Source organism: Osmerus eperlanus, chromosome 27 (assembly GCF_963692335.1).
Source record: "Osmerus eperlanus chromosome 27, fOsmEpe2.1, whole genome shotgun sequence".
Lineage (NCBI taxonomy): Eukaryota > Metazoa > Chordata > Actinopteri > Osmeriformes > Osmeridae > Osmerus > Osmerus eperlanus.
In genome coordinates, this window is record NC_085044.1 from 786486 (window position 1) to 803112 (window position 16627).

The 16627-nt window shown below is 47.4% G+C and overlaps 1 protein-coding gene across 2 annotated transcripts; it reads right to left on the minus strand.

Moving 5' to 3' along the window:
* Positions 1 to 12065: 12065 nt before the first annotated feature.
* Positions 12066 to 15746, minus strand: fkbp6 (FKBP prolyl isomerase 6). 2 transcript variants are annotated; one of them, XM_062453903.1, is made up of 8 exons: positions 15519 to 15746; positions 15002 to 15119; positions 14789 to 14878; positions 14491 to 14693; positions 14073 to 14192; positions 13400 to 13597; positions 12656 to 12765; positions 12066 to 12411 (listed from the first exon to the last, which is right to left on the minus strand). In XM_062453903.1, exons 1-8 carry the CDS (start codon positions 15591 to 15593, stop codon positions 12330 to 12332), a joined length of 996 nt encoding a protein of 331 aa, XP_062309887.1. In that variant the 5' UTR covers positions 15594 to 15746; the 3' UTR covers positions 12066 to 12329. The 2 variants fall into 2 exon arrangements, with proteins under 2 accessions (XP_062309887.1, XP_062309888.1); XM_062453904.1 differs by having other exon boundaries at positions 15397 to 15536.
* Positions 15747 to 16627: the final 881 nt, after the last annotated feature.

Here is a 16627-nt window from a genome sequence, read left to right on the forward strand (position 1 = left end):
ACTTAGTATTTCCATGCTGCTCCCGCAGGATAGGCTAGTGAGGAGGAAACAGACCCCCTCCTGTGCCCAACCACCTCTGACCCGGAGGAGAGACATGTTCCCAGAGAGTACAGTACTCAGCAGGGAGGCCAGCCTCTCTGACCCGGAGGAGAGACATGTTCCCAGAGAGTACAGTACTCAGCAGGGAGGCCAGCCTCTCTGACCCGGAGGAGAGACATGTTCCCAGAGAGTACAGTACTCAGCAGGGAGGCCAGCCTCTCTGACCCGGAGGAGAGACATGTTCCCAGAGAGTACAGTACTCAGCAGGGAGGCCAGCCTCTCTGACCCGGAGGAGAGACATGTTCCCAGAGAGTACAGTACTCAGCAGGGAGGCCAGCCTCTCTGACCTGGCAGGAGAGACATGTTCCCAGAGAGTACAGTACTCAGCAGGGAGGCCAGCCTCTCTGACCCGGAGGAGAGACATGTTCCCAGAGAGTACAGTACTCAGCAGGGAGGCCAGCCTCTCTGACCTGGAGGAGAGACATGTTCCCAGAGAGTACAGTACTCAGCAGGGAGGCCAGCCTCTCTGACCTGGAGGAGAGACATGTTCCCAGAGAGTACAGTACTCAGCAGGGAGGCCAGCCTCTCTGACCCGGAGGAGAGACATGTTCCCAGAGAGTACAGTACTCAGCAGGGAGGCCAGCCTCTCTGACCCGGAGGAGAGACATGTTCCCAGAGAGTACAGTACTCAGCAGGGAGGCCAGCCTCTCTGACCCAGAGGAGAGACATGTTCCCAGAGAGTACAGTACTCAGCAGGGAGGCCAGCCTCTCTGACCCGGAGGAGAGACATGTTCCCAGAGAGTACAGTACTCAGCAGGGAGGCCAGCCTCTCTGACCTGGCAGGCTGGGGTTCCGGAAACTGCTTCCTTCAGACTCACTGAACTCAGGCTGAACCAGGCGTTCAGAGAGGACGGTGTTTAGTGGTTTCAACGCCGTGGCTTGGTACTGTGTGTGGTGTGAGTTACCTGATCGCGGTGGCGTTAACAGGAAGAGGAGCGTGAAGGTGAACCAGTTGTTGTTGTCTGAGAACATGGGTAACCTGGGCTTGTGGGCTCAGTACTGAGCGTGTGCATGACTCTCAACTCCCCGTGTGGAAGTCTGTTCTGGTGCGGTGACGTAAAGACTCAGATCAAGATGTATTTTAAGACGCCTTACTTCATCAATCCACCAAAGTGATAATAAGCCTCATTTTGACCTCTGGCTTGATGGATTATTATGTTGGGTGACGTGTTGAGAGCTGAGTGGACTGTGAAGCGTGGCAGGTTCGCCGGGACAGAGCGAAGCCAAAACGCAATAATACAGTGAGGCTGCATGTCGATAAATCATCTCCTGCCGTCAGAACTGTACATAGCTAACGAATCGGTCCAATTAACGGGAAAATACCTAGAGTGGGTGCCTGGACCTCACCCGTCACCGCCTCTAAGGCTGTCTCTTCACCGAAGGGCAAGCTCTTCACACACACACACACACACACACACACACACACACACACACTGCTGTCTCTCATGCCTGAACAGACAGAAGATATTTATATCACAACCACGGGAATACATAGAGACCCAGAACCTTGCCTGTCGACTCTGTAGGGGGCTAAAGATACTGGGCATGTGAGCAGCAGTTTTAGTACCGAGAGAAAAGTGGATTTGAAACAAGACTCTTGGCAGAAATACCAAGGATCATTGACACCAAATACAGCATTGAGCATGTTTAATCTCTGATGTGACATTTACAGTCCAAAACAATCAAACAATATGCACTTTCCTGCTACGAACCAAATTGATCTTCTTACTCAATAACGTTTTATAAACTGTCTTAGTATGATCACAACACATGCCCGTGAACATAGGAACATGTTGGACCACACTGTGGACCTGCACTTGAGCTATTGTTTGAGTTGGCAGCGAGGGGAGCGGGGATGAAGATGAGGGTGAGAGGAGGGTGTCTGGTGACAGAGGAGAGCTAAATGAGCCCCGGCTGATGTAAAATGGCTCTGGTACATGAGACAGGGACAAGCGAGGGGCCTGTCTGCCTGCCTGCCTGCCTGCCTGCCTGCCTGTCTGTCTGTCTGTCTGTCTGTCTGTCTGTCTGCCTGCCTGATGGTGGCGATCTTTTACCGGCAGATGAAAACAAGTATCTCTCCTACCCAGCCTGGTCTCTCCTACCCAGCCTGGTCTCTCCTACCCAGCCTTGTCTCTCCTACCCAGCCTGGTCTCTCCTACCCAGCCCTGTCTCTCCTACCCAGCCTGGTCTCTCCTACCCAGCCTTGTCTCTCCTACCCAGCCCTGTCTCTCCTACCCAGCCCTGTCTCTCCTACCCAGCCTGGTCTCTCCTACCCAGCCTTGTCTCTCCTACCCAGCCTTGTCTCTCCTACCCAGCCTGGTCTCTCCTACCCAGCCTTGTCTCTCCTACCCAGCCTGGTCTCTACTACCCAGCCTTGTCTCTCCTACCCAGCCTTGTCTCTCCTACCCAGCCTGGTCTCTCCTACCCAGCCTTGTCTCTCCTACCCAGCCTTGTCTCTCCTACCCACGCTCTCCCCCCACCCCTGCCCTCCCCCCTCCCCCTTCTTACCCCAGCCCTCAACTTGTTACCCCTGTCTTTGCTGTTCACTCCCTGTCTTCTAACTCCAGCTTCTACCCACCAGCCTCCCCCCCCCCCCAGCTAAAGTTACACACCAGGCTGGCGCGCCAAACAAGTCCTATTAATACAGTGTGGATGGACGGAGGGGTCAGGTGGCATGTTTCTGGGCTGGCAGAGGATGGGCGGGGCAGGGGGGCCAGATGGTGACTTGTGGGGTGGGGGGGCGGGGTTAGGGCCTGTCCTGCTGCTCTGTCACTTAGATGGCATTTACAAGAAAGAGGGAGAGAGGGAGAGAGGGAGAGAGGGAGGCTAAGCAGGAAATATTAGCAGTGAAAAAAACAAACACATATTGGGTTCAAAAAGGATTTATTGAAGCTGACACTTTCCAATCCTGTATGGTTGAACACTAACGCTGTATTTTAGCGTTTGGAAATGATACCTTTTAGAATTTGGGGGTATTTAGAGAGAGGAGAAATAGACTTTGTAATATCAAACTCCTGTTTCACAAGCCATGTGTTGGCAGTGTACCATGACATGATTGAATTTAGTGTTACTGGCAAACATGTTACTAAGTGATGAATGACACACACAACCGATAATGAGTTTACAGTCTTTATCGCCCAAATGTAACATAGGTCATGCATACTCAAACACATGATTCCTTTTACAGATAGGTACACACACCACACACACACCTTTGTGCCAGTGAGCTATGTGATGCAGTTGTAGCACCTCTGCTCAGAGCTGAGTGAACGAGGCAGCATGGCCCAGCTCCCCTGGGAGACTCCTCCACCCCTCACAGCTCCTGATGTCACTCAGACGCCCTTCCACCTCTCTCTCTCTCTTCCACCTCTCCCTCCCTCTCTCTTCCACCTCTCTCTTTCTCTCCCTCCACCCCTCCCTCCCTCCCTCTGTCCTCCTTTCATCCTTCCTTCCTTTCCTAATCTGGTGTCCCACGTCGACCCCCACCCCACCCCCCCACCCCTCCACCCCCTCACCCCTCTCTTATATAAACACCAGGTTTTCACTCCTCGCATAAAGATCTGATTCTTCTCCTCCGTGTTGGAAAAGGGAGGGGAAAAAGGAGAAAGAAAACAGTTCTGGTGTCGTCTGCCGTCGCTGGCAGGGCCAGACCCAGTCCCCCTGATGCCCCCTGGTGCCTCACAGCCCCCTGATGCCCACTGGTGCCTCACAGCCCCCTGATCCCCACTGGTGCCTCACAGCCCCCTGATCCCCACTGGTGCCTCACAGCCCCCTGATGCCCACTGGTGCCTCACAGCCCCCTGATCCCCACTGGTGCCTCACAGCCCCCTGATGCCCACTGGTGCCTCACAGCCCCCTGATCCCCACTGGTGCCTCACAGCCCCCTGATCCCCACTGGTGCCTCACAGCCCCCTGATCCCCACTGGTGCCTCACAGCCCCCTGATGCCCACTGGTGCCTCACAGCCCCCTGATCCCCACTGGTGCCTCACAGCCCCCTGATCCCCACTGGTGCCTCACAGCCCCCTGATCCCCACTGGTGCCTCACAGCCCCCTGATCCCCACTGGTGCCTCACAGCCCCCTGATGCCCACTGGTGCCTCACAGCCCCCTGATCCCCACTGGTGCCTCACAGCCCCCTGATCCCCACTGGTGCCTCACAGCCCCCTGATCCCCACTGGTGCCTCACAGCCCCCTGATCCCCACTGGTGCCTCACAGCCCCCTGATCCCCACTGGTGCCTCACAGCCCCCTGATCCCCACTGGTGCCTCACAGCCCCCTGATCCCCACTGGTGCCTCACAGCCCCCTGATGCCCACTGGTGCCTCACAGCCCCCTGATCCCCACTGGTGCCTCACAGCCCCCTGATCCCCACTGGTGCCTCACAGCCCCCTGATCCCCACTGGTGCCTCACAGCCCCCTGATCCCCACTGGTGCCTCACAGCCCCCTGATCCCCACTGGTGCCTCACAGCCCCCTGATGCCTCGCCATCCACACAGCTGCACAGGTCGCATGCTACGATACCCGTTTTAAAACTGACTTTCCTGTTCGTTTTAGGGGAACTAAAACTGTTTAGGGGGAGTAAGTGTTGAGGAGTACCCCCAGGCCTCAGACAGATATGAGGCTGTTTCCTGTTGACTGTGACTGTTGTCGGACTAGGAAGGACAAACAGGCACAATGACAGATTAAGACTCTGAAGTGTTGGCCTGGCTAATCTGCCTGAACATGCCTGATGATGCTGAATTTATCACAGTAGAGATGGAGCTCAGTTCAGGCTGCAGAACAGATGGGAAGTAACTAAGTACTAATACTTTATTACTGTACTTAAGTTGATTTTTCTGGTATCAGTACTTAGAAAAAAAAGTGTCTGGGAAAAAAAGGTTTCAAAAGTTTGAAAAAACATTTCAAAAGGTTACAAATAAACATTTTCCACAAATGTTTTCACAAACATCTTTTTCCCCCAAATATGTCAAATTTTCTAAAAAAAAAAGTATTTTCACAATTGTTTTTTCACAAGAATATTTTCAAAATATTTTCTGACAAATATATATATATATATTGTATATCATTAATGAGTACTTGATGAGGACTATACTCCACTTTTTACACTGCCAGTTGTACAGCTTCGAGATACCACCACAACAACAACAACATCATTCCTGTTAAATCTGTTTTAGACAATTAAAACTATTATTTTCCAATGCCGAAAATACACACCTATCACCAAAAGTTGTCATTAGTTCTTAACAGTAATAAACTGCTTGGACCAGTGAGTCATCATTCAAGGGGGATTGGTTTATATTTACGCAGAGAGAAGTAATTTTCAGTCAAATTATTGTTTCAGGTCACTACAACTTAACACGTGATTGGAATTATCCTGCTTGTATTTAGTGGCCTCCTGTTTTTATAGGTTATTAAATACAAAGCCTGTATTCAGCTGGAGCCAGCAGAAGCGGGGCAGTTGTGCTACAGGGGGGTGTAAAAACACTCTCCACTGTTTCTACAGTAATTGTCCTAACCAGTGGTGACGAGAGTGGGCCTCGCGGGGGAACAGCTAACATCGGAAACAGCCCCGAGGGCAGGACTGGACAGTCAACGAGAACGTTTGTGTGTTTGGGATGCGTGGGGCTGAAAGGAGGGTGGGTCCTGGAAGCTGAAGGGGCGCTCTGGTAGGCAGAGGGCTTACTGACGGCTCTGTTGGCCAATCAGGAGGCGGAGCTGAGGACCTTGTGTATTCTCATAGTTTAAGAGAGCCCACAGGGGCACATGTACTGTTCTACAAATCTTTGTGACGGTTCTGCCAAGTCAGCACGAGTAATTAGGATACATTTTTAGACTGTCCATTTCAGGGGTACCTGGAAACAGTTATGTGGCGATGGTTTCGGATAAATAAATAGCCCAAAATAACTTTCCTGTCGTCCTTTTTCCTGTGCCCTACCTGGTCCATCTCTCCATTTCTGGATCTCTCCATGGTCAGACTGGCTTGGGAGTGTGTGGTGGTGGTAGGGGTGGGCTGGACTGATGTGCCACAGAAAAGCCTGTCTGCTTGCCATCAACAAAGACCCTCTATGCCCAACAAGGTGCCTGTGTCAGCGTTCGTTCCGACAACTGAAAACCCAATCGCCCGTTTGAAACACAAACATGCAGACAAGAGTTTCAGCCCTTGGAAGAACAGCCTCAGGCTGAGATCCCTCAAGTAGAAAAACACCAGGAAAAGCTGAGCTGTCAAACCTGCAAGTCATTATAACCAGGGTCTTTTATATATATTTATATCTCTCTCTTCATACGCAAGCAGAGAGATGAGAGAAAACCACCTCTGTTTTGATGATGTACCAGAGTAGGTCTCCCTAACCCGTGAACATGCTCATGTCCTCATCCCCCCCCCCGCCCCAGAGATCAGCTCTCCTCAGATAACCACGCTCCAGGAGCCTGGAGGACTGAGATACCCAGAAGGTGTTTGATAAAGTCTGCGCTTCAAACACCACAATGATGACCACATCTATTGAGTGTTTCGACAACATCTATTGAGTGTTTCGACCACATCTATTGAGTGTTTCGACCACATCTATTGAGTGTTTCGACCACATCTATTGAGTGTTTCGACCACATCTATTGAGTGTTTGTACCACATCTATTGAGTGTTTCGACCACATCTATTGAGTGTTTCGACCACATCTATTGAGTGTTTCGACCACATCTATTGAGTGTTTCGACCACATCTATTGAGTGTTTCGACCACATCTATTGAGTGTTTCGACCACATCTATTGAGTGTTTCGACCACATCTATTGAGTGTTTCTACGCACACAGGAGGGAGGAGGAAACATCCTTCCTTTCTCCCCTCCTCCTCTCAGTCTGCAGGCTGCAGCGAGTGTGTGTTCAGTCAGAGGTGTGTGTTCAGTCAGAGGTGTGTGTTCAGTCAGAGGTGTGTGGTGGGGTGGGGGGTGAGTGGGGGGGGGCAGGAGAGAGGAAAAGAAAACACAACCTTTCCTCAGACCTGAATAAATGAGGAGGAGGAGGTGGGGGGAGGGAGGGAGAGGAGAGGCACCGCTTTGGATGTTATGAAAAGGACATTGATCCAGCCAAAGGAGAGGAAGTGTGTGTGTGTGTGGGGGGGGGGGTCATAAATGAAGACTGCAAATCCAAATAACGTCAGAGAGTGTTGTTTTAAGATTGAGGTGTGTGTGTTTTCCATGGCTTGTGTCCTCTCTACATGGACTGACTGCCTGGATGTTCCATAGCTTTCTCTTGGTCTGGCTGGCTGGTGCCTGTCTGGGCTGGGGTAGTACTGGTCTGGCTGGTTCCTGGCCCAGCCCATCCTAGCCCTGATAGCATCTGCTGCTAGGACTCTCTGTCTGTCCCACCAGACAGCATACTCCCTGGCTGTGTTTATCTTATCAAGCCAGCTCTCTTCAGACCCATCTGACTGCATTGTTCCCCATCGAGGCACCAGCCTGGCTCCAGCCTCCACGTTCACTATCTCCGTTATCTTCCGGTTCCATCTCCAAGCCGCTATCTGCCGAGAGCTTGCACGAAGGTCTGTGTACAAGTGGAGGTTTTGTCATGTTGTCTGCCCTGCGCGTCACAGTTTCAACATTCCCTGTGTTTACATCCTGGTTAGGAGTCTGAGTAGTGCAACTGATGACAGAGAATCGAACATTGCCTGTTTATAGGCATTCATTCATTTTATTTTCCCTTCAAATACTACAATGATAACCATACCTATTCAGTGTTTCTACGAGTTTGTCTCTGTGAGTCTCTTTAAACGTTAGGCAGCTCAGGATGAGATGAAGATGATCTCTGAAGCATGTCTGCTCTCTGTCTACACTGACAGGTGAAAGTGAATTCCAGGCCACTGTTTTCAGATCAGTGATAAAGACAAGGAGACCAGGGGAGGAAGTTAGCTCAGACTGGAGATATGGGCTCGTTTAAACGGGTTCTTGGCAAACAGACCATCACTGTGTTGCCAAACACTGGCACAGGAAGGAGGATTTCTATCTAATCTTCCCTCCTGGGTGCCAAGACACAAGGGGCTGTATGGATAGATGAGATAGTTCAGGCACAAGATCTTTCCTTTTGGAAGATTTATACCCAGGAAGGACTGGTAGCTTTTTTTCTTGCTTGAAAGGTAGCGTGTTAGGAAAGAAACAGACTTTAGCAAATCCTGGAAGATGAGTTCCTGAAAGCATATCAAAAACAAAGTACATTAATGGATAAAGTTGGAATATTTGAATAAAAATACCCAGGCATATACGAAACACATTGATGATTTGACCTTAGCTGAAAGTAGATCATCTTTACTCTACATTACCCATCTGAGTGTATGTCGATATTTTAATACTCTGTTATATTTGGTTTCGGTAGAGTTAGTTTTTGTTATGATGGAACAAACTTTGGAAGTCTAACCCACTCAGAGTTGTGCATGTGTGTCAGGGGGATTGTTGCTATGCTACTTCTGACCTTTATTGTTGTTGTAAATGTTTATTAGCCCCCCCCCCCCCACACACACACACACACACACACACACACCACAACCTCCCCCCGAGAGAAGCGCCACCATTGCCAAGACAACATACAACCATTTGTGTCCAATAAATGGTTACATTCATTCGTTCTTGTTTATGACTAGTGTGAAGGAGTGCATATTGCTACAACACAACCACTGTACTATTTAAATATACCTGGTACACATACCTGAATACCTTTCCCAAAGACGGCGTTTCAAGCAGCAGTACTGTGAACTATTGAAGGGGTCAAGCTTGCCTTTGATATGGAGAAAGGTATGAGGGCAGTAGAAGTGGAAGCAAGCAGCTAAGTCCTTTCTATTCATCCTGGACCCCAGTATTTATTTTCAGTAAAGAAAATGCAATTATGGCAGTGGTCAGCTCACTTAGCAACCACGACCAGGACAAGATTTCCTTTCAGATGTGTAGGCTAGCTCTTCTGGACCCCCGTGAGGAACTGGAGTGGGGCTTGTCCGAGTTTTCATCACACATACACGCACACACACGCATACTGCACCTAAGTTAGGGTGAGGCCCTTGCTTCATAAAAGGTGAGTTCGGCCACCATCTTTCTCTGTCACACCCTCTCATGAGTCATGAAAACTGAGAATATCTTTGGATAGAATCCTGGGTCTGCTGAGGGGTGGGTGTGTGTGTGTGTGTGTGTGTGTGTGTGTGTGTGTGTGTGTGTGTGTGTGTGTGTGTGTGTGTGTGTGTGTGTGTGTGTGTGTGTGTGTGTGTGTGTGTGTGTGTGTGTGTGTGTGTGTGTGTGTGTGTGTGTGTGTGTGTGTGTGTGTGTGTGTGTGTGCGTGCGTGCGTGTGTGTGTGAGAAGGGGAGAGAGAGGGGGAGAGAGAGAGAGAGTGGTAGGAGTGCTCACAGTCCATAAATGCCACATTATGGCGTGACCTCTTCACTACCTCAGAGGCTACACACCCAGCCTGACCATACAGACTTCTGAATGAGTGCTTGTGCACCACTTGAACAAATGTAATGGATGCAAATATATTCACAAGAGAAGTAAATCTCTGCTTTTACAAAAGACCTGAATCCAAAGCTATTCAAGGGCCACATAACCGATCACAATGCTTCGTGTTCCGTCGAGATCACTCAGACTCATTCCCTCACTCTACCGTAGTCCCTATTGAGAGTCCTATCCTACAGTTATAGCCTAAACACACTATTCTACATCTACGGTGAACTGGATGACCCGTAACTACTACTGTAACTCAAAAAACGATGTCGGTAACCTAGGCTGGACATTTAAACATCACGCTCCCAGATTGCAATTCGTCACATGATTGACTTATGTTTCACTTGCTAACTGCCTAGCTATAAATGATCTCTTCCTTATTAGGCCTAACAGACCGCATCAGAAAAGGGGGAAATTTGGCCAAATGGCTCTTTAAAAGACGTTAACCCGATTTCAAAGGTTTGATTGTATAATAACGGGCTATCCTAAGCTGCATCAGCGACCGTGAAAAACAAGGTTCTCTCTTAGACGTGACTCCATTTATTCTTAACTCCTTTCTCAGTCGAAAAATAGCCACGTTCCCTTCCAATCATAACACAGGGTAATTAGAATGGATATGGGTCCGTAAGAGCGAACATGCCATCTCACGATCAGTAACCGCTTTATGTAAACACTGAATGAAAGCATGTGTGGTTTTGGTAGGAGCTAAGTGCTATTCCGTTAAGGGTCTCCGGCGCTCTCAAAGGCACACTCTCCAAACAGGCCTAGCACGCTCTCTGCTCGGTGATGCTGGCAGACAGAACACAAGGTTCACGGGGCTGAATACATCTGGCCTCTCGTGGTGTATAGTAAGCTACAGGTGAACACATACGTCCTCTCCTGCATTCACCAATGCCAGGCTGAGTGAGCGGGCCCTGCCAAGGCAAATGCTTAAGGAGGAAGCGGAGATTTTCTGGTAAAGGCTTGGAGCTTGGTTGGAGGATGTGGCACAGTACCTAACCACACACGGCTATCCCCACACAAGGATTTACCTTTCAAGGTCGTCCAGAGAAATGGCGAACTGACCGCCATTGAATCGACACCCACAAGACTTTCCAAAAAGTCTGATCTGGTATTAAAGGCGTGATTACAAACCGTCGCCAGTTTAAGCTGTCCCCAGTTTATGGGCTCTTCAACAGTAGGCCTAATGCTAGCTTCATGACGTGATAATACTCAGTCAAAGATTATGCCCAGATACTTGTGTGTAGTTCTTTCCAATAGTTTTTTTCCACTCCCTTCTATTTGTAGTTTTCAACTCTGAGCCCCAGGTCTCACTGACCCTAAAGTCTGCAGTACAAATGCAATTGATTTACATGGATAAACTGTAGTTTGGGGATATTAAAAGAAACAACACATAATTGTAAACTTTTGGTTGCGAAAATAAAGCTTTATTTCTTGAATGCCTCTGAAACAATCATAAAAACAAACAAAAAAAACAATGTTATTTACATAAAGTAAAACTGTGAATGAAAAATGTACAATTCTCTCTACACATTATGAACATTCAAACTTAGATGTTGCCCCCCCCACTCCCCCCAATAACAAATATTTGCAACACAAGTATGTGTGTGGTCACGCCCTAGAATTTGAATTATTTTGCGTGAATAAATATCTACCCCACACACACCTTTTTCCTGGCAGATGAACAGGGGCAGATCCCAGTGATAACGTTAGGAATGCCTTAGCAGGAGAGAAGTGTGCAGGAGCGCTTTGAAGAGCTGCTTCCATGCCAGTGCCGGTTAACATGATTCCCAAATTACACTGTGGAGCCTTTTGATGTGCGCGAGTCCTGCACTTGAAGCTGAAATATCAAACCCAGGGCCTTTCTACGCTACCGGCGTGTTTGTGCTGCGCTCTGCACTTTCAGGAGAAGTGTCCTGGTCATATTTATGTACCACTGGAAAAAAACATGTTCCGACAAATCAAACTCAGATTTTGTCTGTCATCGAGTTGGGGGCAGATGACTGCGATATCTCTTTATGTGCGGCAGCCGTCGAGAGTCATGTTGCGTCTTCCAATTCCACATGATCTCCATCTAAGCTCACCACTCCACCGTTCCTAATACACATTTTAGCACTATTAGTCTGCGTCTTGGAGGGAATTATCGCTGTAATTATCGATATTGCGATAATGTCGGTAGGCAATTTTCAATACGCGAGAAATTAAATAACGTTGAAGCCGTTTGTCATGTCTCCCGTGTCAGATACCTTGCAGGGGGTTTTCAGTTTAGGTGACAGGTTTCGGTTAGGGTCAGGTGAAGTTCAGAGAGAATACCTCACATACATAGCCTACTAAACAAGACAGGGTTCCACTTTATAACTGGGAGTGCTCGAGGCATCTCGCCCAAACGCAAAAAGAGAACCCATTCACCAGCCAAAATACGTTGATATTTCAGAGAAATATAATTGCCTGTTGTAATGAATAGGCTACCATTTCTCTAGTAATAGACAAAAACAATTCTAATACACAAAAACAGCTTAATATAAGTACAGCTAACTATACTTGAACACATTTATAACAAATACAAAAGTCTGACCAAAAAGGCAGAACAGACATTGTTTCATATCTGGTGCAAAAGGAACATAATTCTTCAAGTGAAGTGTGTTCAATAGCTGAATAACTCAATACTTAAAGGGCTGTACATTTGTTCAAACAGCGCCACCCTGTGGCAGCCCTGAAATAACTCCTAAGAATATTGAACGAAAACCATCAGCTAAGTAGTTATTTCTTTACGGTGCTGTTGAGGTTTGGAAACATCTTGGAACACATATCTTTCTCTTTGTCCAGAAAATCCTTGTAGGATCTGCAAAGGATTCACAATCCATAGTTTAGACAGAAGAAATAAACAAGTATAAAACGTGTATGACTCCCAAACACAGTTAGAACGACACACTTCTAACCCTCAGATCATCTGCAGTAGTCTGCTTTCTTCATGGACTATGTATGTCGCTATGGATAAAGTGTCTGCTGTGTGATTAAAATGCTAAACGTGAACATGTCAGGAACGTTGTGCCCTCCAGACAGCCAACAGAAACATGTCGTCTTACATGGATAGTTTCCGTAGCAGGTTGTTGATGTCGGGGTCGAACGGTTTCCTGGCCTGGGCCATCGTGAGGTATTCCTGGGCCTTTTCATACTCAGCTATCTCCAGGTAGGCCTGGGGATGACCTGGACACTCAAACATACTGGACTAATACATACTGGACTAATACATACTGGACTAATACATACTGGACTAATACATACTGGACTAATACATACTGGACTAATACATACTGGACTAATACATACTGGACTAATACATACTGGACTAATACATACTGGACTAATACATACTGGACTAATACATACTGGACTAATACATACTGGACTAATACATACTGGACTAATACATACTGGACTAATACATACTGGACTAATACATACTGGACTAATACATACTGGACTAATACATACTGGACTAATACATACTGGACTAATACATACTGGACTAATACATACTGGACTAATACATACTGGACTAATACATACTGGACTAATACATACTGGACTAATACATACTGGACTGTCAACAAACCTGTCCATGGAATCTGGACGAATTAAAACTGTCTTTTGCCGTATTCCTTTCTCAAAAAGCGTAGGTGGTGAAACTCTAAATACAGGCTGTCTAAACACAACCTAAGCTAGATAACTGTGCGAAATCCATCTCTCTGAGCTTGCGAGCTAGATCCCTAGATGCGTCGAAAGGTACCCTTTTCCATAAAAGTGTTTGTGATTGGTTGGTGTGTGACCTGTCCGCAGCGGAAGAGAGCCTTGGTGTTGCGTGGGTCTATGAGCAGGGCCTGCAGACTGTAGTCCAGAGACCTGAGGGGCCTGTCCAGCCGCAGCATGGCCAGGGACAGGTTGAGGTAGAGGGGCAGCTGCAGTGAGGCGATGCCCCTCTTCTCCTCCTCGCTCTTTGTCTCCCGGGTCGACAGCAGCATTACAGCCTGGGTTAACAGGTCACTAATAAACCTCTCGCATGTATTTATAACTGTCACACACATTCTCAATTATAAATACAGTTTTGAGACATTTCTGATATTTACATTTAGTCATTTAGCAGACGCTCTTATCCAGAGCGACTTACAGTAAGTACAGGGACATTCCCCCCGAGGCAAGTAGGGTGAAGTGCCTTGCCCAAGGACACAACATTTGGCACGGCCGGGAATCGAACTGGCAACCTTCTGATTACTAGCCCGATTCCCTCACCGCTCAGCCATCTGACTCCTGATATGGATCTGTACTAGTGACGTTCTGGCAATTATGACAAGGAATGCCAGATCACATATAGCTTTTGATTAATCCTTTTTGGCTAATCATCAATAGCATAAATAAATGAATATCAAAGTATTCAGCGTTTCCAGTAGAAGTCCATGGCATTAGAATGTCTATGGAGAGCCATGTATGTATGCAGAGTGATACCTGCTTGTAGCGGTCTTTGGCGTCGTCGAAGCGGCTCTGCTTGAAACAGCGGTTGCCAAAGTTTCTCTCGATATCCACCACACTGAGGAGGTCAGAGAGCGGAACGCAGTTCTGTTCATCCTGGAGGGGGGAGAAAGAGAGAGAAGAGGGACAGAGAGGGAGAGACAGACGGAGGGAGACCGAGAGGGAGAGAGACGGAGGAAGACAGAGAGGAAGAGGGAGGAGCAGATGCAGATGGATACAAAGCCAATTATTAATCCCTATTAAATCCCTAATAAGAACACACAAGTTAATTTGGACCAACTGAAACACTGAAATGACCCGCACCCCATTTTTACCTCTTTTTCCTCAAACCAGTTTCAAGGAATCTACACAGTTTTTCGGTTATTGTGGTTTAGCAGTCTTCTGTCATTCTTACCGGGCTCAAAGCGAAAAACTCATCTACTTGTGCTGAGTCGAGAAACTCGAGGACTTGAACCTCGTAGAGGATGGAGGCCATGGGAGGAATGAGCGGAGGGCAGCCCATCTCCCCGTAGGCATACTCCGGTAGAAGGAGGAACCGTGAGTACTCTCCCTTCTTCATGGTCAAAAGACCAAGTTCCAGTCCACACAGAGTAATATCTGGGGAGGGGGGGTATATATATCAGTTGAACGTGAAAAGCTCAAAGCTAACGCTAACGCTAATATAGCAAAAATAGCTGCTTCATCGTTTATACCTCTGCCAAGTTTCATCATTCTGGGATACTTCATGTAGTTCGTAGTCTCGAACGGTTGGTCGGAATATTCTAGATATCCAGAGAAATGGACTGTGGGGGTATAACTTGTTTAAAAAGGTTTATCTTACAGAATAGGCCTATGCTCATCGCACACCCGTAATGTAGATAATCGTGTGGTGGAGAATGCAGATAGGCAGCCTGGGTATGACCTACTGGATACAGAGGAATCTCTAGGTACCGGAGGCCCGTCTCCGGCCTGAACCACTTCCTTGAGAATCCCTCCATCACCCAGGATGTCCTGCATATGTTGACCCAGCCGGAGAAACGGACTCTAACGATAAATCAAAAAGAAGAAAAACACTTTCAAGTTGTTTATAAATTGCAATTATTCTGGCAGACAACCAACTTTTGATTTTTGTGTCCATACTCTAATGGAGAAGCGCACCTTTCAACACATCTAGGTATAGCTAGCTATGTGTTGAAAGGTGCGCTTTCTAGCTCGGATGATTTTGACCACCATTGCTTCGTGACCCTGTAACCTGCTAAACGTCAATAATTGTTCCCCACGTCTAATCAGGTGTTATGGTGGTGTATATTTCACTGATTACCAATGCGTTGAGTCAGAAGTTACTCAGATATGGTCTCTACGAAATGCGCGCTACCTGTAATGAGCTAATGGCGCAGATCTAATTGCTAGCAGTAAGCATGCCGTCTGTGCATCTCTTCTTACCTGGGTACCATGATCTTGACACCCCAGGGGATTTAAAAACTGCTGGATTCTGGTCGAAAGTCCGTTTTCTGACATTATATCGACGTAATTTAATTTCTCAATATAGTAGCAATAGCTTTGTAATCAAGAGTATGGTGCAACGGTAACTTAACTTTAGTGATAAATCTGAGGTTTAGTTACAGAGGTATCACTGCCCATGTGTACCCGATCCATCCCATCATGCCTTTCGTGTGTGAGTGTTTATTTGGTATGGAAGCAAATCATTGACATGTTTTGAATTTTAAAAGGCATTGAATACTCAATATCGACATTTAAAAACCAACGAATTTGTTGGTTTTGAATTCAACTCTTTGAAATTGAAACTTTAATTTATTTCAATGTAAACATTTAAAAAATCTGAAATTCAAGGTTCGGAAATTCAGGCTGCTGAAATTCGAATGGTGAAATTCTGATCCCGAAAATTCAAACCAAAAAAATTGGAGCGAAAAAATTCAAACCAAAAAATTCAAACCTAAAAAACCTAATTCGCCCAAGACAAACACCTGGCCGGACGGCGGATACTCTGCTCGGCCTCACCAGGTGAACCAGGTCACACTTTTACATTGGCCGGGTTTCCCAGATTCGTTAAGAAGTCTTAGAACGCTCTTAAGAAGCTCTTAGCGTTAAGAGCTTCTTAACGAATCTGGGAAACCCGGCCATTGTCTGTTGTCTTCCAAGGGCTCTACCTTTTCATGTCTTTAATAAAAAACGACATGTAATATCTTATTGTAGAAACATGCAAGGTTTACTACATTTACGACCCTGCTTCTGTCTGGAGAGGGCTCAGGCAGATTACCAACTACAAGCCCAGAGCCCCCCACTCCACTAACGACTCCCGCCTGGCCAACGACCTGAATGAGTTCTACTGCAGATTTGAAAGACAATTGGACAGTCCTGAACTACCCCTTCCCACCCAGGAGGCCTCCCACCTCCCCCCCTCTACAGTGACGACTCTCTCCATTCAGGAGGGTGAAGTTAACAGACTTTTCAAGAGGCAGAATCCCCGCAAAGCAGCTGGGCCGGACTCTCTCTCCAGCCACCCTCAAGCACTGTGCTGACCAGCTGTCTCC